The following is a 26062-nucleotide window of genomic DNA, read 5'->3' on the forward strand; positions in this document are numbered from 1 at the left end:
CACACAAAACGGCAATAATTTTAAATCTCTATACGGCTACACAAGAGACCATTAAAACTAAGTGTCTTCGAGCAAACTTGTCACAAAAAATTATAGACGCGATAAGCCTAGCATTGAACCCTTACAAAAACCATTGCAAACAGCGAAACCACAACATATTGCTTAGGCGTCACATATTTGAAAGGCTGTATCAAATGCTATGAATTGAAAGTTCATGTTCAATCAAACGATATCAATCTTCGAAAAGCATAAAAAGGTAACCAAGATTTCTAGGATGATTTCAAATAGGTGTCACACTATAGATTTTATTAGATTAGATGCTATATTATTCACCGACGAGATTCGAACCTACGCCGTCATGCAATGACTCATCTCATTTTCACCACTGTAGTAAATGTCACTTACAAGAGGTCTCAACTTTTTAAAACATGAAATAACTACCTAATGTTTTAAAAATGAAACATTTGTTAGGTCACTAGTGATAAAGTCACTAAAATTAACTCATGACGTGGACAAATATATTAATGTTTGTTTTCACTAATTCGTCATTTATGGAACTTTAAATGCTCAAATCACTGTCTTCATAGATAATGCGACAGTGAAAACCCATTTCAATATTTTTTTATGCCATCACTTAATGCTAATGATATGACAAATGTCAGATCTTTAAAACCTCAAGTACTAAAATGTTATAAAAAAAGGAAAACTAATGAAAATGACTTGAAAACTTTAAGTTTTAACGATAAAGACAAAATAAAAGGTAAAGTGAATAGTACCAGGATTGACTTTTTAGTGTAAAAATATGGTTTTTCGTTAAAATAAACAGTACCAGATACTTTTCGTTAAAGTCCCCTATAAAAAATTGCGAAAAATTTAATCATTCCTAAAGATTGGATAGTTGGTTTAAAAAAAATATATTATGCAGTTTTCACTTCTTTTTTTTCTTCACTTATTAGTCGCCCTTTTTTTTATTTCTCCACGTCAAGGACGAAACAATCTCCAATACCAGTTTGCCACGTATAACCAGCAAAGACCAGCCCTACGATCATCCACGCTGGCAGCATAAGCTCTGATCTGACCCGTCAACCAAGACTGGAATTCTCAAGTCCTCGGTGGGCCCGTCCACAACGCCTTGTGTCTCCACGTCAAGGAAATAGAGCTGGCCCAATAAAATCCATACACGTATTCCCAAACAAATCAGAGAGCATTGGTTCGTCCAAGCTGGCAAAACCAAGCCAATCGCCGTTAAAACGACGCTTGCCCAGTCTAAACGGCAGGAGCTCCATATAAAATCCGAAGCCGTGAGAGACGCTGGGAAAGCAGCACACACTGAAATAGATAACTCTCAGTGAGCGAAGTTACTAGAACTTTTTCCAAGTGTTTTCGAGTTGCAACGATGAGGAAGTGGACGATCCCTTCCGTTCTGCTTCTGCTCTGCCTTCTCTCACTCCTCCCCGATCAAGGTACGCCTAGGGTTTCTGCAGATCTCGATTACTTGAATTGTGAACGATGCATTGTTATGAGTAAATGTTTCTGAATTCGAAGTTTGTATCGGAGATTTGATATTGATTAGGGTTTTCTGGCGATCTGTGTTTATTCAGGTCGGAAATTACAGGCCAATGCGGAGGCTAATTCCGACGAGCTCGTAGATCCGCCGAAGGTTGAGGAGAAGATCGGCGCCGTTCCCAATGGTTTAACCACCGACTCCGACGTCGCCAAGAGGTCAGCGCTTTATCATTTTCTATATCCGTGCCAATAATTCGAAGACGTGTGAGTTAGTTTCTGAATAGATGTATTTCTTGCTGTCAATTTTTAGGGAGGCAGAATCAATCTCGAAGAGATCGCAGCGCAGCAACGCGCAGCATTTCGAGTTCCAGGCCGAGGTGTCTCGGCTTATGGACATTATCATCCACTCTCTGTACAGTAACAAGGATATTTTCCTAAGGGAGTTGATCTCCAATGCTTCCGATGTAAGTCGTTGACTTGAAGCTATCATACAGTGTTTTATCCTTTACCTGACATGATTTCGATTGCTAATCGTCGGAAACTTTTATCCCGATTTCAGGCGCTTGACAAGATTAGATTCCTGGCCCTCACGGACAAGGATGTTTTGGGAGAAGGCGATAACACTAAACTCGAAATTCAGGTTAGTAGTATCCTTGCATTACTTTAACTTTTTGAAGCATAAAACTAGATGATATATTATTAAATTTTTTGCATTGGTTTGAAAAATGTATAGATTAAATTAGACAAGGAGAAGAGAATCCTCTCCATTCGTGATAGGGGTATCGGTATGACAAAGGAGGACTTAATCAAGAACTTGGGAACCATAGCTAAATCTGGAACTTCAGGTTACATATTGGTTTTTGTTTGGAGATCAGAATTTTGAGTGGAACTAAGTGTTAGTTTATATTAATTTAATTTGGTTTTGCGTTGCAGCCTTTGTGGAGAAGATGCAGACTAGTGGCGATCTCAATCTTATTGGGCAGTTTGGAGTTGGGTTCTACTCTGTGTACTTGGTTGCCGATAATGTGGAAGTCATCAGCAAACACAATGACGACAAACAGTAAGGGTTTTGAATGATTTACTCTTTCACTCATTTATGCTAACAGGTTTTTTAAGGGACTGTTAATGACAAAGTAAATTTCTCGTGCTTCAGGCATATTTGGGAGTCAAAGGCTGATGGGTCATTCGTAGTTGCCGAGGATACAGAAAATGAGCCACTAGGACGTGGCACTGAAATTAGATTGCACCTCAGAGAGGAAGCAGGAGAGTATTTGGATGAGAGCAAACTAAAAGTGAGTGGTTTCCCCATTTGGGACTTTTTAACCAGTTATTACCTAGTTTTATTTCAATATTTACTCACGTTGGTTCCCCCATTTTTCGGGGTTAGAGTACAATTAATTTATCCCATTCTTATTCTATTCTATTAGAATCGGTAATGTTCTCATTTCCATAACTTGGATGCGTTGATCTTGTTTTTGCTTCACGGCGCAACAATCTGCCACATAAAGAAAAGAATGATAGTTCTATACATTAATTATAATGCACGAGTGATGTAAAATGATGGTTCACGATAAATTATTGTTTTGTTTTTCAGGAGTTGGTGAAGAAATATTCTGAATTTATCAACTTCCCCATCCATTTGTGGGCAAGCAAAGAGGTTGATGTGGAGGTTCCTGCTGATGAGGATGAGTCCAGTGATGAAGAGGAATCATGTATGCAACCATTATTCAAACTCCTTGTTGTAATTTATTTTAAAGCTTAGCACTTAAGAAGAAGTTAATTCTAAATATTTGCATTAAAGTTCTATATATTTTGATACCTATTCTCATGTATTGTTGCCTCCCTGCACTCAACAATTGTGAACAGCTGAAAGTGAGAAAAGAGAAGAGGAAACTGAGAAAAGTGAAGATGAAGATGAAGATGCTGAGAAGAAACCAAAGACAAAGACAAAAAAGGAAACTACTTATGAATGGGAACTTCTCAATGATGTTAAAGCTATATGGTTGCGTAGCCCCAAGGAAGTGACCGATGAAGAGTACACCAAATTCTATCACTCTCTCGCCAAGGTAAGTTTCGTATATGAATCATATGATGGTTGTGTGACCATATAGTGTTGTGCTATGGAACTGGTACCGTGCTTCTTCAATCCAAGGGACACAACATGGCACTGCAGCCATGCTTCTTTAATTTTCAGACACGCCAATTCAAAGGCACGGCCTGCTGCTAAAAGGCGTATCACTGCCAGCCTTTCTCCCTTTATCCCACTGTCAACACCATATATATATATATATAATATTCAATTCCAAGAGACATGGCATTGCAGCCAGTCTCTCACGCAACATCATATATATATATATTAATGAAATATACCAACATATAGAATGTTATTTTTGGAATCTAAACCACCTTTTATACTGTATATTTATACCGCTCAACAGGATTTCAGTGATGAGAAGCCTTTATCGTGGAGCCACTTTACTGCTGAAGGTGATGTAGAATTCAAGGCTGTCCTCTTTGTGCCTCCTAAGGCTCCTCATGATTTATACGAGAGCTATTACAATGCCAATAAGTCCAACTTGAAGTTGTATGTTCGAAGGGTTTTCATATCAGATGAATTTGATGAGCTCTTGCCAAAGTATCTAAACTTTTTGATGGTAATGCAGGATATTTTTAAGTTCTCGCAATAAGGTTTATGGGATTGGTTTTTACGTGCTTATCTAAAACTGGATTTTACATTGATGGTTTTACAAACAGGGTCTTGTTGATTCTGACACCTTGCCGCTCAATGTATCACGAGAAATGCTTCAACAACACAGCAGTTTGAAGACGATCAAGAAGAAACTTATACGCAAAGCCCTTGATATGATCCGTAAACTTGCTGAGGAAGATCCTGATGAGTCCAGTGACAAAGACAACAAAGGTACGGTGCTTAATATTTGCATGCAGTTTTCTTTACAGTTCTGGTAGTATTCAATCTGAACCTAGTAATTGTTATTTAGTGCATTGGTGTCATGATGACTGCAGTCTGGACTCACCTGCATTAATACCATCCCTTCAAAACTCAAAACTTGAAATATTTTTGTTGTTTTTCATTAATTGTTCACTTTTGCTTCTTGAATTTTGATGTGAAAGCAGAGGTTGAAAAAAGTGAGGATGAGGAGAAGAGAGGCCAATATACAAGATTCTGGAATGAATTCGGCAAGTCCATTAAACTTGGAATCATCGAAGATGCGGCTAACAGGAATCGTTTGGCAAAACTCCTAAGATTTGAAAGGTATTAATATTTTGTTAATATTTGCGTTTAGTTTGATTGACAGCATGGTACATCCTTCTAGTCGTCTTCATGTAGTTGAATAACTACTTTGAATTCTCTGACAGCACCAAGTCAGATGGCAAATTGACTTCGCTGGATCAGTACATTTCAAGGATGAAATCTGGGCAGAAGGACATATTCTACATTACTGGAGCCAGCAAAGAACAATTGGAAAAATCTCCATTCCTTGAGAGGCTTAAGAAGAAAAACTTTGAGGTAAATACAAAATCTCCATTTCTTTTTGTTCTTTTCCCGCTTTTTTTCTTTTGGTTATTTTGAGTCACAATGCCTGTTTTTGTCTGTCTATTTACCTTTTCACACGTATTGTTGCAGGTTATTTTCTTCACAGATCCAGTTGATGAATATCTGATGCAGTACCTGATGGACTACGAAGACAAGAAATTCCAGAACGTGTCGAAGGAGGGTTTGAAACTTGGCAAAGACTCAAAGGACAAGGAACTCAAGGAATCGTACAAGGAGCTCACTAAATGGTGGAAGAGCGCTCTTGCCAGCGATAATGTGGATGATGTAAAGCTGTCCAACCGTTTGGCTGACACCCCTTGTGTGGTTGTGACATCAAAGTATGGTTGGAGTGCAAACATGGAGAGGATCATGCAGTCTCAGACGTTATCAGACGCTAACAAGCAAGGATACATGCGTGGCAAGAGGATACTTGAGATTAACCCAAGGCATCCAATTGTCAAGGAGCTCCGCGAGAGAGTAGTAAAGAACGCTGAGGTACGTCCTAAACATCTTTTATGCTCACTCCTTGAAAAATACCATCCGTCTACTAGATAGTGTCTTAAAATAATCATCTATAGAATTGTTGACAAATGTGGTTTTGACTTGCACAAATATTTGTTGGCTCTTCAGGATGAGAGCGTGAAAAAGACAGCACAGCTTATTTACCAGACTGCACTCATGGAGAGTGGCTTCAATCTTCCAGACCCCAAGGACTTTGCTTCCCGCATCTACAGCTCGGTGAAGTCTAGCCTAAACATCAACCCTGATGTTGCAGTTGAGGAGGAAGATGATGCCGAAGAAGTTGAGACAGAAACTGCTGCAACTGAAGCTGCAGCTACCCATGAGGTTGAGGCTGATGCTGAGGCTGAGGCTGATGCTGATTCACTTAAGGACGAGTTGTAGGTTCCCTAAAGCCTGCCTATAGGGTGGGTGAGATATGGGAAATCGAGACATTGCACTTATGTGATTCCGTGTTTGGTTAAGACATTAGGTCGAATAGATTTACTGCAATCAGATAAACGAGAATTTTGTCCCCAGCATCTAGTTATTAGTTTCAGAGACTAATTAATGCCATGAAGTCTTTTCTTTGTAGATGCAATGTTCGATCATCTGTTTCTGTTTCTTGTTTCTTACCCGTGCTTTCTGTTGCTTGTAAAATAGCTCTTGATTTATTAGGGAAATGGGTAAGGCCCGTAAGGTTATGGGTTCAAGCTCACTCTCTCCAATCCATGCTCATCATCTCTACTTTGCCTCCTGACACAAAATTGTGTTTTTTGGATCGTAAGAGTTAGCTATATAGGATTGAGTTTTCAGGGAAATGCCATATGAACAAATCCACCACTAGAAGTAAGTGGCTTCTTATTACTTGATAATCGCTTTGTTTTTATGTTAAGTAACCTAACCAAGGTCAGGTCATGTCGGTTAGAGCAGTTTGCTCTTTCTACATCCACCCTCTTTGGTGTTTAGATTAACTAAATCGTCCATCGCTTGTATTAAAAAGGTAACGTGCGGTAGCTCATTTTCGAATCCCATGAGTCTCAAGAGGAACAAATGGGGGCTATCGTGATGACTCAAGGGACAGAAACAGGCGACCAAGTTATTCACGAGAAATAATAAAATTACATTGCCAAAGCTTACAATTCCGGCAAAGTTTGTTTTCTTTAGCAGCTGCCTCGCTGCCTCGCCAACCAAATGTTTGGTATCCATGGCGGATATTGTTTCCCGCCACCGCCGGGAGCTCCCCGGCCGTCGTTCCACTCCCACCTCCAGAACCCCGCCCATTATTTACTGTGCTTGTAGTTGTTGTCACCCCGGACCCATTATTTGTCGTGCTTCTTGTTGGAGACGTACCTCTTACAGATTTTTGACTGCATGCACACAGCATATAGATATAAAGTTAATTAAAGTGAGGAAAACGTAAGATTATTTTCGTTATACCTTGCAGTAGAAGGGCAGAATGTTATGATGTAATCAGCTCCACTACAAGTAAACGTACTCGTGACATCGTTGTACGCGTAGCTATACGATCTCGGACACGCCGACTTAAACATCTTCGAGTACACCGACGGGCCTACGTGTCCGAGAACCCCAGCATGGCTACAAAATTGCATAGTACGGTATGCCAAGATCTTGGTTCTTTTTCATAGTTCCGAGCTCAAAACTCTCTTCCGAAATTAATATAACAGTTTTAACTCTCTCCTCTAAATAATAGTAATTTGTAAAAAAATGCATTGTCTAAAGACAAAGAAATATAATTGCTTGTAAGTTATAGAATTCAAATTAAGTTTATGGAGGTCGGGATCCTGGATCCCTTTCATTAAATCCTACCAATCAACAAATTCGAATCCTTAAAATTTGATTCAATGGCTAAAAACATAGAGCTCATTTAAAAGTTATCATAATTTAGTCGTTAGATCAAATTTTAAGGATCCAAATTTGTTAATTGACAGATCAAATTTTAAAGATTCGAATTTGTTAATTGATATGATTTGGTGGAAGGGATCCCTTTCCGTCGTTAGCAATATTGGAGGATCATCATAATAATGTGGGACCTAGTAAAGCAAAAGCTTTGGAGTAATCGACATTGCTGAAACGGTTCCACGTCACAGCATGCATAGTGGTGGACTGCACTTCCGCCGTGGGACTCCTGTTTTAATTAACAATTTCTTTACAGTTCGAGCCGCGTTTTTGTTAATGATGTATAAATATATATAACGGAGGAAAAGTACACCGCAAGTCAGGATGGCCGAGTGGTCTAAGGCGCCAGACTCAAGTTCTGGTCTTCGAGAGAGGGCGTGGGTTCAAATCCCACTTCTGACAGATCAGTTTTTATTTTCTTTCAATAATTTTTTGCTTCATCAATATCTTTCAAATTTTGGGGGCCCTCACAGACATAATTCAAAAGAATTACGAAAGCTTATAAGTTTGGTAATTTAAGTGGGTATCTGGAACGTCAACAAAGCAAAGCAAAAGCACATGTTTCTCTGCCTAGAGCCTAGCTACATTGCATGCATGTGGAAGGATCTTGGTGCCTTTGGTGCAATGACGTGCCTATACTGCTTTTTGTTCAATTGCCTACAAGGATTGATGTGGGAGCTTTGATTTTTAGAATATATACAGCTCAAAGAGTACTTTTTCTCTGTTGAATTTCGGTGGAATTAATAGATTTGACGCTACTATGGTGTTCCAGGTTACTAACACAAACTCATGTGTAAAACTATATCTTGCTAGCTATAATCTTGTGTTAGTGTTTCGGGATGCTTAGTGGCAACCGTTCCATAAAAGTCTCTCTTGTCCTGTTAATACATTGAATATGTACATCACACTTACAACTGGGATCTTAGCATTACAAATAGCTTATTAAGAGGAGTGAGGTATTTAAAACATGTTGCATGTATCATATATGATAAGTAAGAGATGGGATTGTGTTACTCAAGGCTGATGATAATCAAAACCCTAGCACACCAAACTTTCTGCTTTTGTTCTGAAAAAAAAAGGAAAAAATAAAATTTGAGGTTTTGAGACTTCTGACCATGCAAAAGTGCAGAAGGTCCAATAGCTTAGATAGGTTATCAAGTTGGTGGTGGAGGGAACTCTGCACACACACACACACACACACACACACATATATACATAGTTTCTATACGTATGATGATGACATGCAAAAGTGGAATGTCGACGCTGCATGTTCAAAAGGTGCTCGCGAACCCTGAAACATCCCATGTGGAATATTGCCGCTTGTGCAAAAATTAACCTCACCAGAAAGTTGTTCCCTTATCTTAATTAGAACCCTTTTATTTTGGGATGAGCATGAAATATGTGCAGCACTGCAAGGGATACTAACTGTTATAGCTAGACGATGACTATGTAGTTTCTACTTTTCAAGCAACTTGATGACACATTTCCAACGCTGGTCTAATTAAGGAGGCGATTCGTTGCGAGACTGATCGATCGATCGAAACCATGATACGGAAACATATTTCTTTACTTCCCCTTTGTGTCTGACTTTTAGATTGCTGATCAGTCACTGTATGCTATTGCGGAGGATATAAATCTAGCAGATAGTGTATCTTTTTTTGGTACAATACTTTTTCTCTCTTCTCTTTACTTTAATTGTGCACAAATGGCTAAAGTATATGGACCCTAATTATAAAACGGAAAGATCGACTTGTAATAAAGGGCAGCTGACAAAGTGATGGCATGTAATGTAGGTGCCATGCAATCTAACCTTTATATCAATATTCAAACAAGCTGCTCTTTAGTTATCGAACTCGTTATTTATGAAAGTCAAATCATAAATCTACACTATGTACAAATGAAGAAGATTATTAATTACCACTAGACCGTAAGCAAGATCCTATTTTTCTCTTAAATTTATATATAAATACCAAAAGTATGAGATTAGGTTTTGAAGTTGATTTTAGTTAAGTGCATTTCCTGGAAGTTTGTGAGTTGCGTGTTTGGCCCAGCACCACACACTTTGCATATGCTTTTGCTTCATTCATCTTGAATCGGGAAAAAACTAGACTTGCATGTGCTTATAAGTAATTAGACTAACATTTTGGTCTAATATCTCATTTATTGTGACTCCGAATTCAATTATGAGCAATCTGCTTTTTCAAATTTCACAAACCTATAATACAAACAAATTATTAGGAATAATTTTGGCAAGCAAGCAACTTGGTAGATATGAGATCACTATCATATCCGCTCCAAATACTTGTTATGAAACTGGTCCTGCATGAAGATATATGTTATATATATGTATACACAAGCTAAGTTGGACCACGCACACCAGAGTGAAATGAAATATTATTGTGTGGTGTGGTGGTAGCGTGGATAAGGCAGCCAAGCCAATGAGCACGGATGCTACCATGCCTTGCAGCAGAAGCATCACCACCAAATGAAGGACGTATGTGCGCTGCTTGATACTTGACACCGACCTCCCTTGGCCACTTCGAAACCTCTAACAGCCACCACCTCACCACCTCACCACCCACCATATATACAATCTTAACCTTATTATTATCTGCTTACACACTTGACACTTACACCCAGCGATCAAATGAGCCACGCTTTACAAAAAGTGAATTTGTATAACCAAACACTTGTTACAATTCAATCCACGAATTATATTCCAAAAAATCTGTAACACACATAAGACATCGGTTATATGCGGTCAGTTTAAGGTTGTTATACAAACAAGTAATAAACCGTCGAGAATTCTACAATACACTTGGGTATTGGATGCATCGATGCATTAAGTGCTGTTAGACAACTAGATTTATTATTGTCATATGACAATCTTAATTTGGTCGTTCGTATTATTTACTAATTAGTTTTGTGTTATATTTTGATTATGATGAGAAAGTTGGGACACGATCAGTATCCCAGTCATCAAACCTTTGTTTCCAAGGATTATGATAACATCAAAATATTAAAACAATGATAATTCAGAGAAAAATAGTGCCAAAATCACTTCTCAAACGCTAAAAATACAGAGAAAGTGACGAAAGGGTTAGTTAGAGACCTTCACTATGCTTCGTGAAATTAAAAAGCTTTGAATAATCAAAAAGCTTTATTTACATTATCCTCATCCCATTATTGCTTCATATAATGTCAAATTTAATTAAAAAAAAAAAAAATATATATATATATATATATATATATATAAAATGCTCCATGACAAAGTGACATCAAGTGGAAATAATACGAGCTTAGTAAAAACAAAAACTTCATTATCTTCCCACCAAATTAGGCAGTTAATATAAAGAATTGGATGACGAAAAAAAGCTTAACAATAATTTTTCCATATATAACTCTAGCTTCTAAACTAATAACCTAATAATCTAACAATCTAATCTAACATCCGTACAACTTGCCACTTTTCTGATGGGTGGGTGGGCTTTTCCCATCACATGACTCCAATCCACGTAACCAAGGCCATGCATGTGGGTCCACCTTCCAAAATTCACATGGCCCAAAGAGTAAAAAAAGTTGAAGGGTCCACGACCCCTATATTGAGCCCATATTGTTGGACTCACATGGGCCCACCCCAGACAAAGAGTCAGTTAGAACAAGAGCTGCCATAGCAACCCAATGGCTGCGACTACGCCGACCGCACTCGTCACACGTGTTTCGAATGCGTGAAAGGACGCGGCCGACGATGGATAGAAGTAGGAGCCCTCGTACTCCATCGTGTTGTTTATCTCCTGCGGCGAGGTTGAGGTGGTTGTCGGCGTAGCGGACGGTGTAGCTGTAGGCTGCGGCTGAGTGCTGTCCTGTGATGCTTTCTGGCTGTAAAATAAAAATGCACAATGATATTAAGAGTCAGTCAGTACATTTACCGTTACAAAAAATAATAACCATGAAAAAGTAAAGTATTGACCGTTGCAAAAAATGATGTGACAAGTTTCGGAGTGTGGTGTGTGTGATGAGTATTATTTAAGAAAGGGAATCAGATCTCTAGATTCCGAAGTGCATCGGGATCTTCGCTCCGGCATTGGAGACCGCATGTGGGATTCCAGCCTGGAATTCTAAGTGCTCCACCATACCGCTTTATTTGAAAAGACCGTTTTGCCCTTCTCTGTTTAATTATGGTTTGGGCGCTGATTATTATCTGTCTATCATGAAACTATTAAGATTTATGCGGAGACAGGCTTTCATGAAAATAATGACGTTAGGTGCAGTTAATCTGATAAAATGCATGATAATGTGTTATTGGTAATGTACTAATGTGTCAGCGGAGAGTCGCCCATTTGTTAGTGCCCACCGTCAACAGCGACAAATGAACTTTCGGATATTCCGTTGAGTTTTGGCCCGGCGTAACGGACAAAAATTGGCACTCGAAAGTAAAAAATGTAAAAAATCACCCTCAACGTTCCAATTGACAGGCTTTTTACGAACGAAAATGTGAGGACGAAACTACCCTTATAACGGTCGAGAATGGAGGGAAGCAGAATGTAAATTTACCTGGTGCTGGGCGACGGGCAGAAGGTGATGGTGTAGTCGCCACCGGCACATGTGAAGGTGCTGGTCTTGTCGTCGTACGCGTAACTGTATGCGTGCGGGCACGCGCTTTTGAAAATCTGAGAGTATTGAGATGGCTTGCAAGTGTCAGGTGAACCGTACTCGCCGCTGCAACAGTACTGCGGCTGGCCGAACGCCTCGCACGCGCTCTTGCACGCGACTCCTTCAGCTCCGTCGGCGCTGGTGACCTTGAGCTCTGAAGGACAGCGGGTGTTGAGGTCGACAACACAGCCGGTGTTCGTACAGTTGGTCCCAGTGCCGCCATTGGGGACCACCAGCATAGGGAGGTTGTACCCGTCCACGAGGCTGACGTCGAAGAAATCGAGGCCGCCGGCGCCGTCGAGTGTGAACTCAGCGAGAGTGGCTGGCGGGGCGGCACCACTGCCGGAGCATTCTAGCTTTCCAGAGCCGCAATCGCCGGTGAGGCAAGAGAATTTGCCGGCGGAGTCGTGGGAGCAGAGGGTTCGGCCCCAGAAGCGGCCACCCCAGGATGCGGGGGCGGAGATAATTTTCGTTTCGCCCTTTGCGAGGGCGAAGCCGGTGGTCGGAAGAGGTGAGACGCCGGCGTTGGAGAGAATGCCCGGCCACACTGTGTAGTCGCACTTGTTTTGCATTGTGAATGTCCTTGAAACAACTCCTGCACGTTAATTAAACAGAGCAAAATTAGTACACTAGTCTACACAAAATAAACAAAACTGGACCCAGAATTGTAAACAAGTTGGGAATTTAAGTGTAAACAAGTTGGGAATTTAAGTGGGATTAGAGATTATTACCTGATGTTAGTAGCCCGAGGATGGTTAGTAGAGAAACCAACAATGATGGTAATCGAGCCATGGATTCAGAGGTGAATGTTTTCGTATGGAAGCTGGGTTTTGCAGAGAGGAGAGAGAGAGAGGAGAGAGGAGAGAAGAGAGGGTGTGTAGGATTTTCTGAAAAAGGTGGGAGGGAAGAGCATTTATAGAAGAAAAGGGAAGAGGAAAAGCCCTTTACTTTGCGTCTTGCCATTCCTTATTGGAATAGGAAAAGCCCTGTTTTTTTTACTTACTGTTTTTGTTTGTTTTTTTTTCTTTCCAAGAATCAGTTGGAAAATCAATTTAAATTGGGAATGTTTAATTTTATTTTGTCAGCTAGGAATGTTTAATTAAGAAAGTGAATTTATTAAGACAGACATTGAAAAGGGTAAGTTTTTATCTCATGTCAAAAAGGGTAACTAGTCCAAAAGATTTGATGCTTAAATTTACCATACTTTTCTAAAATGATACATACTCTCTGATTAAAACTTACGTCTAATTTGTTTCTTTTTTTCTTTCAAGAAAGTGATTTTTACATCACTTATATTACGGTCTACTAATATTTCTCTCACTTATCTTTATTTACAAGTGAGAGATCTAAGTGTAAATACATCATTGTATTTAAAAATGGAACTATTATTAACACTCCAAAAATCTCAATCTACATTCCTCAAAAGTGTAACTTTTTGTCTAATTATAGAAAGTTTGAAGTGCCAAATGAGATTTTTGGAATGCCAATAACAATTTTCTTTAAAAAAAAATGATCTTTTACATTCTTGTTAACATATGAGAACTTAGAGCTTATGGTTTATATCTTAAAAATAGTGCACAGGATAATATGGATCAATGAAAGTGAATTTTAGGAGATTGGCTTGTGTGATGAACTCTATTGATATGTCAATTTTATTGCTATTAATTTCAAAGGTTGTTCTACCATACTCTTGTTGTAGAATTTCCTAGTTTCCTATATCGATAAAACTTATGCAACATGCAAAAGAGAATCTGGAAAGTACGATGAAGACAATTGATAACTTACGGGACTGCAACATGGCCAGTGCAATGGCTATAAAGTATTAAAAATCCACAATAAAATGTTCATGCCCATCAGATTAAGGGTAAAAAATTTCATGTAACTGGTTAACTATCATTTTTTTATCGATATCTCACATCACGCGTATAACATGATGTGAAAGATAATCAAGTACACAATTATTGCATGTACTCAATTATTATCACCTCATTTTCTATTCTACTTTAGGTCTTACATCTCGTGAGTTACGCTCGAGATCAATAAGATGAGATATATAATTGGAATATGAAATATTAGTCAATAGTTAGACCTAGGTAGATCCCAAGAGTATTTTATATTCAACGATTTTACCTTGTAGAATCTCATAATTAGCAGCATAGATGGGTACAAAACAATATTATATTGTTTTCTACTTCATAACTTGACTGCGGGTTCATCTTCCCTGTTTAACTTGACTGCGGGTTCATCTTCCCTCTTTAACTTGTCTGCGGGTTCACCCTGACGTTGTCAAGAGAGTGCGACTGCCACAAGTACAAGTAGCAGCCTCACTCATTCATAATTTGACCTTGGCAGTTGGCAGTCGGCAGTCGGCAGTCGGAGAATTACTGCAGACGGTCCTTTCTGGCTACCTTTTTCTTTAATTAAGGCACGTTTCGTATGGTTAATTGATGAGGATAATTAAGGTCAACATTGTCTCACCAAACCTCCTCTTCCTCAGTTGACTAAACCCAACAACGTCGAATTGCAAGAAAGCGAGACATTGAAGGGTTACCTTCAACTTCCCTACGACTCTTTCTTAAACAACCTATATATATATAATCTTTGAGCTACCACAATAATTTTGAAAGAATTTGTTACTGTTCCCCAGAAAACAGTTGAAGAATTCGGTCATACGAGGCATCGTGATCGGTTGGTAGGTTAGGTTTTACAACCCTTCCGCCTATTGGCCATGGTGTCAACCTCACTCAAGGCACCCATTACTCAACGCCGGAGACGGCAGACAACCACACACTTCGGCTATTAAGCATCTCCTACTTTGACTCTTGAACAATTTTGTCCTATTTCCTTAAGCGTTTCCGCGCGTTGACTCTAATTTGATGCCAGTTTTGCATTTAAAAAAAAATCACCATTTTTGCATGGAACGACAGCTTAACGTATTGAATTTGCGCCATGGACGAAGGAACTGGATCCTATCCGAGGCAAACCCTCAGGATCCTGCTGAGCAACAAACACGGACCGTTGGATTTTGATCCAACGGCTACAATTATTATAACTTAAGAGGAACTCCCCTGTTTGTAGACGTTGGATCGAAATCCAACAGCCCATATTTGTCGCTCAACAGGATCTCAAGGGTTTGCCTCGAAGAGGATGCAGGTCCATGGACGAATAGAAGCATCATAACAAGTTCTATATTTTGAATTTCACACTAGTATTATGTGAATTAAATATTCCTACTACTTTGTCTTGTACAGATAGTCTTACTCGAACAATTAATTTGTTAATTTAGTTTAGTGTGGTAGTATTATCTCATATAATTGTCCCCTTACACCAACACCAACACCACCACACGTGCTGCTCTATTCTCATGCTCGTGTATTGTTTTGGGGTCAACAATTAAGAATGTTCAACATGTGTTTGGGAAGGGTTGAGCTCGTGGGTTCATCACGGCAACTTCAAATGCAAAATACGTACAATTAACACGAGAAATCATAGTACCCTTCTTTCTTTTTCTCACCTTACATGGATTTTTGATAATTTGGGTTGTCTATCTTTTAAGTAGTCCTTAAAAGATCGTTCATGCAAAAATTAACTAATACGTTGTTATCAAGCCCAGACAACGTGAATCTATGCAAGAAAAACTAATTTGCACCGTACAACCAAGAGAAAAAAAAAAAAAAAAAAAAAAAAAAAAAAAAACTGGACTCTTTTAAGAAATATTACGTAATGACACATTGACACATAAATAATGATGGAAACAAAAATATCATATCTCAATCTCCAGGCTACGTTTAGCAAGGGAACGAAGGAACCTGGTGAGTGCCTTTTCAGCCCTCACTCTCGCTGCATCAATCTTTACCGTATTTTCCTCCAAATCAACGTTCTGTTCCAATCTAGAATGCACACTTCGGACAAGTTTCCTTAGTTCCTGTCAAGTGAAGCTAGCATTAGCAACATCGAGCAAGAAACAGAACACTATGCTCCCTCAGGACAAGGGAACAATCGGCATGAGAGTTAACCGACCGACTCAAGTGAATATGAACTGGCTGGGTTTTTAAGACCAGCCCTCACGAAGGACTTTTTATTGGGAAATCAACAGTGTCACTTAACCAGACCATCCACTCCATTAAGGATGTGGTGGAAAAACAAAAGTGCAAGTGACCTAGGCAGCAATGGAACTACTTAGGAAGCATGCTGACGGCTTAAACACATTATTTGGCATTGAAGACACTTATGTGGAGATGGAATTTAACTTACCTGACGGTCAAACTCAACACTCGAAATTGAATAAACTTCATTGGTGATCTTAATGTCCTTACTGACCAGACCATCAAACCATCTGGTTGCTTCATCAATGTGAGAACCCTGCATTCGATGCTCAATTAATCAGATGAAATATGTCCATAAACTACTTACCGAACCTTCAGCAATCTTTCTTGCACAGTTTCAAGCAAAGTAATTGTAACGTACCTCTTCTTCCTCCTCATAATCAGTTTCTTCTGCTTCTTCTGCATCGGCAACATCATCAACTCCCAATGTCTCCGGACCTGTCAAAGCTTGCAGTTTACTTTCGTCACTGTCCTTCGTAGCCTGAATCAAAGCATCCATCAAGTCGGCCTCCACATCCCGCAGCAGTTTCCCTTAACACGAATAGAACACATCCTTGTAAGATAAGATCACAAATTCACAATGCATACACAAAATGTAAGCAATGATGGAATTAAACAGATTCCAACCAGGGCACAAAATTGTTGCATCACATACCAATATAATTGAACTGCCTTCGCTTCCCTTCTCGAACATCCGGTCCTAGTTTCTGAAGCATTAACACAAACACCTTAGCTGCAACAGCTGACATCAGTAGCTAACGCTTGTTTGAACAGAAAAGAATAAACTAATCAAGCACCTTCACTAGAATCACAGCATCCAACACGTCCTGGTCCAGAGAAGCCACTCTGCATCCTCGTAAAATTAAAATCCATAACTCCAAATTACTAAACTTACTGGAACTTTTTAACGAAATTTGAAGTTTTGGGGGATAAACCTGACAATGCGTTTGATTTGAGGGGTGGAGAAGGAGGCGAGGTCCATAGCCCAACGGACAGCACGTCGGGCGTGGCGCTTCAACTCGTTTCGGCTCTTGTACGTGACTGCATCCGAATCCGAACCCGAACTGGCGATGCTGTTGGCGTCTTGGTAGTCGTACCGTCTGAGCCCGCGTAATAGTTTATGGACGCCGCGAGTGGACAGGTGGATGGTGGTCAAAGAGGGAAAACGGGAGTTGGTTCTGGTGGTGACTGGAAGTAGGGGGGAGTAGAGAAGGTGGTGGAAGGCGGCGTTTGAGCAGCAATGCTGCTGCCACATCGGCCATTGCCTCAGAAGCCGTCCCGCGTGAGCAGCCATCGCCTCTCTTTCCCCTCTCGCAGATTATTTGCTATAAGCCCATACCACACTGAAATACATTTTATCTTCCCTTTCTTATTTGAAAAACATTAAGGACACAAGGCCCAGGCCCTTTATTAAGGACTTCAAACTGCTCAGTTGAATTGAGTCCTCTTCAGACTCGGCCCAAATTATTTGGCCTGCTTTGTTTCACTTGCCCACTCAAGTAAAATTAAAATTGTCACTTAGTACTACGATTTAGTGGTATCCCTCTTTAATGGTAAGTGAAAGGTCTTATGTTCAATTCTTGCCAAAGAAGAATTTGAACCAAATTATTGCTAGCTTATTGTGAGGCTAAACCCACCCCCTCCCCTTAGCGTAGATAATATCGATTGTTCAAAAAAATAAAAAAAATAAGATTAAAATTAAGTGTTTGTTTAGGAGTAGGGTAGACCTATCAAACATGTCATGTTTGTAGTATTCGTATTATTTTCTTGTCATATTTATTATCTTAACGAATTACGTCGTGTTCTAAACTGTTATCTAACCGTTTATGACGAGCATTTGAATAATTTGTGGGCATTTATGGGTCCCTAAAAAGTTTATGGAGTCTTAAACTTGGATTGTGAAATGCTACTTGGAAAAGATAAGTATTTACATAATACAATATTCATCTTCAACAATTAGATCTTACAATTCGTTACAAGCTGACAATGAAATTGGAGGGATATAATTTCCCATAACTTTTCAGGCTGTAAAAATGGCGCCTGCAGCTTACAATATTCCAAGGATGATCAAGCTAGACATTGATCACCGTATCTATATATCTACACGCGAACACAATAACTAGTAGATAGCACTTCGTCCAATCCGAGACAGGCGCGTGGCAGGGCAGCAGGTTTTCCTAATTACACTAATTAATCATTCAATTACCTTAATTAGGTCGTTTAATACAGAAATGATCCGAATATGTCCCGAGTGAAATGTCTGTAAATCTACCAGCACTGGTCGGTTTCCCATCTCCGGCCAGTCGACATTGTGGTAGCGTAAGCGTATGATGAAGCCACGCCCGTCCGCGGCCGTCCGATCAACATCTTGCGGTCATAATCGGCGCGTTTTTGGGCGTCGGAGAGAGTCGAGTAAGCTTCGTGGACTTTCATGAACTCGTCGGCCGAAGATTTCGCAACGTCCGGGTGCACAACTCTCGCTAATTTACGGTACGCCGACTTTATCTCCTGACACGTGGCGCCGGCGTGAATCCCGAGCACCTCGTAGAGTGAAGAGTTTGATCCAATGCGGGAGCGCGGCTTGTCGACCGTCGATGTGCACGAGGCGGCGACGCGGTAGCTGACGGAGGAGGGAGGGGCGCGTGGGCCGCCGTTGGCGACGGAGAAAAAAGGGGAAGAGGAGCAAGTGAAGGATGAGGATGATATGGAAGCCATTTCTGAGATTGTTGTTTGCTTTGAAATTTGATTGGTAGTGAGTTGGGACTTGTGGGCTAACGGGGTGGGAGTTTGAGGATTTTATAGGCAGTTGGGGATAAGATGCGAAACATGGTTAACCGTGGTTAAAAGTGGGGCCGGGGGGGGGGGTTGGGTTATCGAACTATGAGGCTTATCCATTGGGAAAATGCCTGGCTCAGTGTGGACGTCGGTGTCCAATGTACTAAAATCCGACAGAGCACATGGGTATATGCCGTTACAGTACAGTTTATAACGTTGTTGGGTTTGGGTAGGTTTTGTACTAGATTTTGTATTTATGAGGTTGACAAATGGCAACACGGAATGCATTGGCAATGACACTCTGTCCGTCATTAATTTGCCAAAACTCTTGAATTTGCCATCTGATAGAATGGCGCATGCGAATTAATTAGCGAAATGTGGTCAAGGATTCAATGACTAGAATTACTAAGGGCGGATGAAAGCAGAGTTCAAAGTGGTCCTAAAATCCTTGAAGTTTGAAAAGTCTACATGCCGAAGGTACTATGAGAATTCCTTGAATGTTTGGTATATGTTTTTTTTTGTGCTTACTATATATTTGTTGTAATGCATGATAAGGAATATTTCGACGAGCTGTGTCGATAACACTTTACAAATTTTCTCTAAAAAACTTGTATTTAACATGGAAACTGCCAAATTCACCACTAATTACTGTTGCATATTATGTTCTGAATTATATTAAGCAAACTCATTAGTTTGTTACTTGTGATTGTAGCAACACAAGCACTCGTTCATATCAAAGTTAAATCTCTTATTTAAGAGCGTGTTTATAAAGAGGAAAGTGTAGCCTATTGCCTTTTAGCTCTTAGTCTTTAATGTTTCTTGTGTTTTGAAATTGTTGATTCACTTTTATTCTTTAAAAAAGACAAGTTTAAGAGAATCGAAATATGCATGGTTCTCAACTTCTTATACTAAAATTATAATCAATGAAAAGTAAAATTTGTTTTCTATTAAGAGTTACTGAATAGTTTTGATTTCTCCAAAATAGTTGGATTTTAGGCAAAAAGAAATCAAAGGAAGAAAACCGGTGCGAGACAAGAATAGGGAGGTAAGAAACCTTAATAAAATAAAAATAAACAATAGCAAAAAAAAGTCAATAAATTGTCAAGCGAAACAGAAAGTATAGGGAAATATCCAGTTTTTAATATTAAGTATTGACGCGGTTTGTTGAAGGCAACCGCCGGACAGGGAAGCACAGCTGGGATGGCCCACCGCGGCGGAAACACGAATCTTTGGCTCGCTGGACACGTAAGCGGTGTAAGCAACGGGCGACCGACTTGGCATGTGGGTTACCGACGTGCTGAAGGAACGGCAGGAATTTGGATTCCATTTGCGTTCAAATTGTGGTGGGATGACAATTCTAACCGTTAATACCGATAACCGTTGATAATCACCCGAATAGATTGAATTTAGGTATGAAAATTCGGGTATAATTTAGATATGGGAAAAAACCGTGAATAATATTCAATTATGATTTTGGATATAATTATAGGGGTTCACAATCCGTATCTGTCCAAAAATTTGAACCGAATTATATATAATTATTTACCCTAAAAACTACTAAGCCTACGTGGCGCACATGCCGAGTAATATATGAGCTAACTGCGTCATTCGGTTGAATGTGGGGCGTGCCAACTCGTCGGCCAATGAGTAAAATATGTTGATGTTGCGTTGGGTGCGCGGCCGACTTCTGCGTCTTGCGATTACGACCAAAAAAGGAACACGTCTCGGCCTCTTGGGTTCTCAAACCTGAAGACAAGGCTACTATTTTTACGAAGTTCACAAATCGTCATCGTCGGATTCGGTCACAGTGATGATATTCGTCAGAGTAAACTCACGCCGAATCGACACCAAAGTGTAAGGGCACAAATACTCAAAGCAAATATAAGTCTTAACAATAAACGTGGTTTGGCCGTCATAATGCCGAACTCTATATCCCACTTAAGAGTATCCAATCATAAAATAACTCAGCGTACAATATGCCAAGCCCAATAAACTATAACACATCACTTCGCCGAGAAGGCTAATGAGATGACCTCGACCAACAAAGATTTGGAAATCCTTCTCGACCAAGACTTGGATAGATAACCAGTCACCCTCGACGCAGTGCTATCTATGTCGACTGAAGATGCTGCGAGATTGGGTGGTTTTACGGTGACAATGCTATCTATGCGGACTGAAGATATCACCGACTGCCTTCACAGTGCTGTTTATCCAAACTGAAGATGTATCAGCGAAAAGAGAAAAGGAAAAAGTCTCAAGGTTGTTGAGAGAATTTGCGCAGGGCAGTTGTGTGTTGAATTGAATAGAGGCTTGAATGATGCACAACCTCTTCTATTTATAGCGGCCAGCCTGTATTGAGTCTCAATCCCTCTCGGATTAGAACTCTTTTATCTCGGCCAATCTTATTCCCAATAGGACTTTGAATGTAACTTGTTATCAAACTTTATTCAATCTCATTATCCTAATTCTGTTGTAACTCCTTTTCAAAACAGAATTCGTCTACATTCCAACTTCCCATATGATATAGCCAAATTTAACTATGCGGCCCATGGACTAAATATCAATAACACCTGTACACGACTTCTGGACCGAGAACGAATCTAAACTCGGCCTATCCGATACTGGGCCGAAAAAGATATAAGCTCGGCCCAAAACAATATTTTTGGGCCCAAACAATAATATAATAGTATTTTTATATAAATATAATATATATGTATATATATTTATTATTCACCAAATCTATTCTCTTGAGAATACAAAAGTTACATTGTGTGAGTTACATTTTGTAGGCAAGTTAAAAAGTTTTGATATGGATCAAAATCTATGAGAATCCAAACCAATAGTATTTATAGGAGATATCAAAGATTAGCAACATTATAAATGTTTAGCTTTAATTTTTATGCTCCATAAGATCTATTCATTAAATCATTTTATACATCAAATATTTAATGATAAAATTAATATTTACTAAATTATCATGCGTCAATTGAACGAATATATTTTTTGCATTGACGAAGATGAGTATAACCGTTAACTGATCGAGAATCCGTTGCCCGATGTGTATGATTATGAATAATACCCGATGATTAATTGGCGGTTATGAATATAGTTAATATTATGGTTACAAGAATGGATAAAGTTAATTTTCGTGGTTATAGAGATGGATATAGCATTTCCGTCCCCAAATCGAACCGTTGCCATCCCTAATTGTGAGAATCCTATGGACTCTCACGTCTTAATCATTCATCGTGCATCGTGTGGTCATAATCATTTGACTTTTTATATAAAATTAAATACAAATAATATCTGATAAAAACTAACGCACAATGTACGATGAACGGTTAAGATGTGGGCATATCCTCTTCCGAATGGAAGTATGAGCGCAATAATACCACCAATGACAACTGGCCCCGTCGGCTTGAGGAACCCTGTGGTCCCATGAGCAAATGTGACTGATATTATTTGGGTTCATCCGTTGGAGTACCGATAAGGATAAGATCAAGTTTGTGCCAATGTTCCAACGTATGACAGGACGAAAACGCCACATTAGAAAATGCTGAAAGCTGGTTATGCTACTAAGATTACTATTGATGACACGTTATTTGATTTGTAAATTTAATTTAAAATTTTAATCTTCATAACATTATTTTATAACTTATGCCCAGCTGGCTGTTTTGATAAAGACTTTACAATCTTTGGTAATTGTATAAGTACAAAATTACGTATGTAGTTGTTTAGGCCCAAAATTACATAATCGGCCCGAACAATCGAGGCCGTTGAATGAGCGGATTCTAGATTATTGAATTTTAATATTTTTCTAGGTATTACTACTGAATTTGGGCGATCTCCAAGAAATCAGGAGTTTAAAATGCAAGAGTCCAGCTTGAGATTGAGATTGGTATTATGCATGTACGTGAAGGATTGGAAGACTATCTCCCATGCATTTATGTAAATATAATGGAGATAAAGATGGGATCAGATTACCATTAGCCAATAAAGGTGCTTGGATAATTAACCAATAAAGGTGCTGTTTATTTTGGACTCATGCACGTGGAAATATGAGATAAAAGATGGCATATGCCATTTTATCCAATGTAATCTTACCTGATGGCTCGGCAATTGTTGATTGGGATAAAGATGGTTGTGGTTTATCATCAGAGACGATTGGATGTCCACGACTTTATTTCTACAGCACGGCTAAGGGTTTTGATTCTATAAATACGAGAGCACAAGCAACATCAGAGGAGACCCCCACAAAATCAATACAAAATTGCCCTGCGCAAACTCTCACAACTTGAGATCTTTTTCTTTTCCTTTTTTCGCTGACACATCTTCCGTTGGCATCAACAGCACTGTGGAAGCAACCGGTGATATCTTAAGTCGGCATAGATAGCTCTGTCACCGTAGAGTCGGTCGGTCTCGCAGTATCTTCCGTTGGCATCAACAGCACTGCGGCGAGAACGGTCGATTACCTATCCAAGTCTCGGTCGAGAAGGGTTTTCGAATCCTTGTTGGTCGAGGTCATCTCATTAGCCTTCTCGGCGAGGTGAGGTGTCACAGTTATTACATTCGGCACATTGCAAGCCGAATTCGGTTCGTGAACTTTGTAAGACATAGCAGCCTTGTCTTCAGGCTCGAGAACCCAAGAGGCCGAGACGTGTTCCTTTCTCGGCCGCAATCGCAAGACGCAGAAGTCAGTAGCGCGACCCAACGCAGCATCATCAAATTTACTCCTCGGCCGAGCCTCGGCCGACGAGTTGGCACGCCCCGCAATCACCGAAGGACGTAGTTAGCTTAGAATATACTCGGCCTGCGCGCCACGTAGGCTTTGTAATTTCTAGGGTCAACATTTTGGCACGCCCAGTGGGACCCAGTGCTATACTACGAAGTTCATATGATATATCAAGATTCTAATCTGGCTCAACGTAGCCGATTGTACGAGCTCCTGGAGGAATTGAAAAAACATAATGAGGAATGTAAAAAATCTTTGGAAGCAGAAAAAGCTCTTCGTGGCCATAGAGAGATGCAAAAGTCATTCGCTTGCATGTTGAAAATAAAAGCTCCTATTATCCTACAAGGGCAATGGGTAAATGAAGACAGGGCTCGATTTAATGCCTGGCTAGATGAAGAAAATTTTCCTTACATTTCTGATTATAGATCAATTCCATTTGAAAAATGGTTAGGCCCAAAGGCCGGGGGGCAATTTTTTGCTCCGGCCGTAATCAGACATCGGCCTAAGAAAATTGTTAATTTGGCCGAAGAACAAAGGCCACTTGTTGTTTCGGTAGAGACTGAAAATATAGTAGGCCTAGAAGAAAAAATTCAAGTCCCTAAGCTATATACAAAAATTGACTTGGAAAAAGATTCGTCAAAAGAATGCTCCAGTGACGAACGAGGCCGAGATATTGGCCTAGCCCGAGAAACTACGCCAATTGATATGATTATTGGCAATAAAGCCGATATGGAGAAATCCTGTTCGGCTAAGTTATTTGAATTAAAAGCCGAAATTATGCCTGGGGGGCATAATAATTGTTCCACACATTCGGCGGCCGAAAATGCAAAATATTTTGCCGAGTCAAAAATATTTGGGCAAATTTTTTTATTCGGCCTTGCAAAAATTCAAAGTGAAAGTTTTGATACAAAAAGCCTTCGGCTTGGAATAAAACATCGTTGGCCTCCTCCACTTATAGTAGGGCCACTTTTGTTTTCTTTTGCTACAAAATAAAAATAAAAATTATTTTCTTAACCATTCGGCCTTTCAAGCCGATGCGTAAGAAAATAAAGGGGGCAACAACACTGAAGAATCCAAATATATATATTATTTCAAGCCAACATCATTAAGGGTGTTTATATATATATTAGCTTTTGGCCGAAAAAAAAAAAAAAAAAAAAAAAAAAAATCATTAAGGGTGTTTATATATATATTAGCTTTTGGCCGAATGTGTCTATATATATATATTAGCTTTTCGGCCGGCTCAAAATGAGTGCATGGCAGCTTTATGCATGCAATCACACAACAATCTCGGCATAAATACAAATTGGAGTCTCGGCCGAATCGTCAACCTCGGCCCAATTTGTTACGGTTCTCACCAAGCTCGGCAGGTCCATCAAATTTTTGCCAAGTCATGTATTGAAAAGGTTTTGATGTTCAACGATGATCTCCGAAATGAGTTGGTTTCGTATTACCGACGCATGGGCCGAGCTACCCAGTATATGTGGTTGAGCATGGCTTCAGTACGTCGAGTTCGGTTGCGTCCAAAGGTTTTTTTTACGACCGAACGAAGTAAAGTGGTTTTATTTGTTTTCCTCGGAATTCAGCGACCATACCTATAAAGATACATGATTTGGGGGTATGAATTGATGTTTGAACCTAGCCACCATGTCTGTTTAAGACATCATCCATTACAAGGCCAACGGTCTCGGCTCCCCTGCGATCCAGTTCACGTCCGGTCTAACCTTCACCCAAGTTAGAAAGAGGATTCTGTCCTCGACCATATTTCTTTGACAATAACTTTGGTAAGACTTCTTCTGTAGAGCTTGGAAAATCTTTATTCGATGGTGGGTGCTAGACGATGGCTCTCGGTGATGACTCGGCAAATATTGATTTGGCCGAGAGGAGTTTATGAATAGAATGGATTTCATCCTTCCATTAAATCTCGATGATATGCAGCTGAGTCAAAGCTGTATGGGTTTATCGGCCCTCGACCCCATTTATTTTGGTGATATCAGTTCGATGACCGACTGGCTGGGAAGATTATTAGTTACTCTGGTCGAGAGGAAGTAGGCCTCTTCGACCCACGTGGCATTTTCTCAAGTATCCACTCGGTGGCATAAGTAAATATTAGAAAGCCAGGTTCTCACGTGGGCTATCCTTTCCATTCGACGAAACATTTGTTAGTTAGAGTTTGTCAAGGATCCTAAATCTAAATCCAAGTTCAACTAGAGATTCTTAACAACGTCGTGTGTTCTTCTTTTGCCAAGAGAAATTTTATTTTCTTCGGCAATACCACGAGATTTTGTTGGGCACAAGACTTAATTTCCTAAGCCA

The 26062-nt window shown here is 39.7% G+C and overlaps 4 protein-coding genes and 1 non-coding gene across 5 annotated transcripts; 2 read left to right on the forward strand and 3 right to left on the reverse strand.

The window, feature by feature from the left end:
* The first annotated feature begins 1296 nt into the window (after nt 1-1296).
* LOC126603296 (endoplasmin homolog) lies at nt 1297-6154 on the forward strand. Its single transcript, XM_050270099.1, has 15 exons — nt 1297-1463; nt 1602-1722; nt 1817-1970; nt 2066-2146; nt 2240-2351; nt 2440-2566; nt 2660-2798; nt 3101-3218; nt 3373-3572; nt 3945-4160; nt 4261-4426; nt 4642-4780; nt 4885-5035; nt 5153-5557; nt 5693-6154. Exons 1-15 carry the CDS (start codon nt 1397-1399, stop codon nt 5963-5965), a joined length of 2469 nt encoding a protein of 822 aa, XP_050126056.1. The 5' UTR covers nt 1297-1396; the 3' UTR covers nt 5966-6154.
* A 1644-nt stretch (nt 6155-7798) lies between these two features.
* On the forward strand, nt 7799-7882 carry TRNAL-CAA (transfer RNA leucine (anticodon CAA)). Its single transcript has one exon. It is a non-coding gene; the product is annotated as a tRNA-Leu (tRNA).
* Nucleotides 7883-10779: 2897 nt separating this feature from the next.
* Nucleotides 10780-13035, reverse strand: LOC126603297 (pathogenesis-related thaumatin-like protein 3.5). The gene is made up of 3 exons (XM_050270100.1): nt 12865-13035; nt 12035-12728; nt 10780-11359 (listed from the first exon to the last, which is right to left on the reverse strand). Exons 1-3 carry the CDS (start codon nt 12923-12925, stop codon nt 11134-11136), a joined length of 981 nt encoding a protein of 326 aa, XP_050126057.1. The 5' UTR covers nt 12926-13035; the 3' UTR covers nt 10780-11133.
* Nucleotides 13036-15606: 2571 nt separating this feature from the next.
* On the reverse strand, nt 15607-17593 carry LOC126604524 (uncharacterized). The gene is made up of 6 exons (XM_050271805.1): nt 17175-17593; nt 17037-17085; nt 16895-16946; nt 16601-16770; nt 16388-16495; nt 15607-16058 (listed from the first exon to the last, which is right to left on the reverse strand). The coding sequence occupies exons 1-6, from the start codon at nt 17531-17533 to the stop codon at nt 15897-15899; spliced, it is 900 nt and encodes a 299-aa protein (XP_050127762.1). The 5' UTR covers nt 17534-17593; the 3' UTR covers nt 15607-15896.
* Nucleotides 17594-18165: 572 nt separating this feature from the next.
* Nucleotides 18166-19021, reverse strand: LOC126604526 (chaperone protein dnaJ 11, chloroplastic-like). Its single transcript, XM_050271806.1, has one exon. It carries the CDS (start codon nt 18952-18954, stop codon nt 18508-18510), a length of 447 nt encoding a protein of 148 aa, XP_050127763.1. The 5' UTR covers nt 18955-19021; the 3' UTR covers nt 18166-18507.
* Nucleotides 19022-26062: the final 7041 nt, after the last annotated feature.

The sequence above is a fragment of the Malus sylvestris genome, chromosome 15 (genome assembly GCF_916048215.2).
Source record: "Malus sylvestris chromosome 15, drMalSylv7.2, whole genome shotgun sequence".
NCBI lineage: Eukaryota > Viridiplantae > Streptophyta > Magnoliopsida > Rosales > Rosaceae > Malus > Malus sylvestris.

Coding starts and splice junctions, on each gene's coding strand:
- LOC126603296 (XM_050270099.1), top strand. CDS start 1,397: ATGAGGAAGTGGACGATCCCTTCCGTTCTGCTTCTGCTCTGCCTTCTC. Junction 2,352..2,439: donor AGCTAAATCTGGAACTTCAG/GTTACATATTGG, acceptor TTTGCGTTGCAG/CCTTTGTGGAGAAGATGCAG. Junction 4,781..4,884: donor AAACTCCTAAGATTTGAAAG/GTATTAATATTT, acceptor ATTCTCTGACAG/CACCAAGTCAGATGGCAAAT.
- LOC126603297 (XM_050270100.1), bottom strand. CDS start 12,925: ATGGCTCGATTACCATCATTGTTGGTTTCTCTACTAACCATCCTCGGG. Junction 12,729..12,864: donor CCTCGGGCTACTAACATCAG/GTAATAATCTCT, acceptor ATTAACGTGCAG/GAGTTGTTTCAAGGACATTC. Junction 11,360..12,034: donor TGCCCGTCGCCCAGCACCAG/GTAAATTTACAT, acceptor TTTATTTTACAG/CCAGAAAGCATCACAGGACA.
- LOC126604524 (XM_050271805.1), bottom strand. CDS start 17,533: ATGGCTGCTCACGCGGGACGGCTTCTGAGGCAATGGCCGATGTGGCAG. Junction 16,496..16,600: donor ATTATGAGGAGGAAGAAGAG/GTACGTTACAAT, acceptor CATCGAATGCAG/GGTTCTCACATTGATGAAGC. Junction 16,059..16,387: donor GTGTTGAGTTTGACCGTCAG/GTAAGTTAAATT, acceptor TTCACTTGACAG/GAACTAAGGAAACTTGTCCG.
- LOC126604526 (XM_050271806.1), bottom strand. CDS start 18,954: ATGGCTTCCATATCATCCTCATCCTTCACTTGCTCCTCTTCCCCTTTT.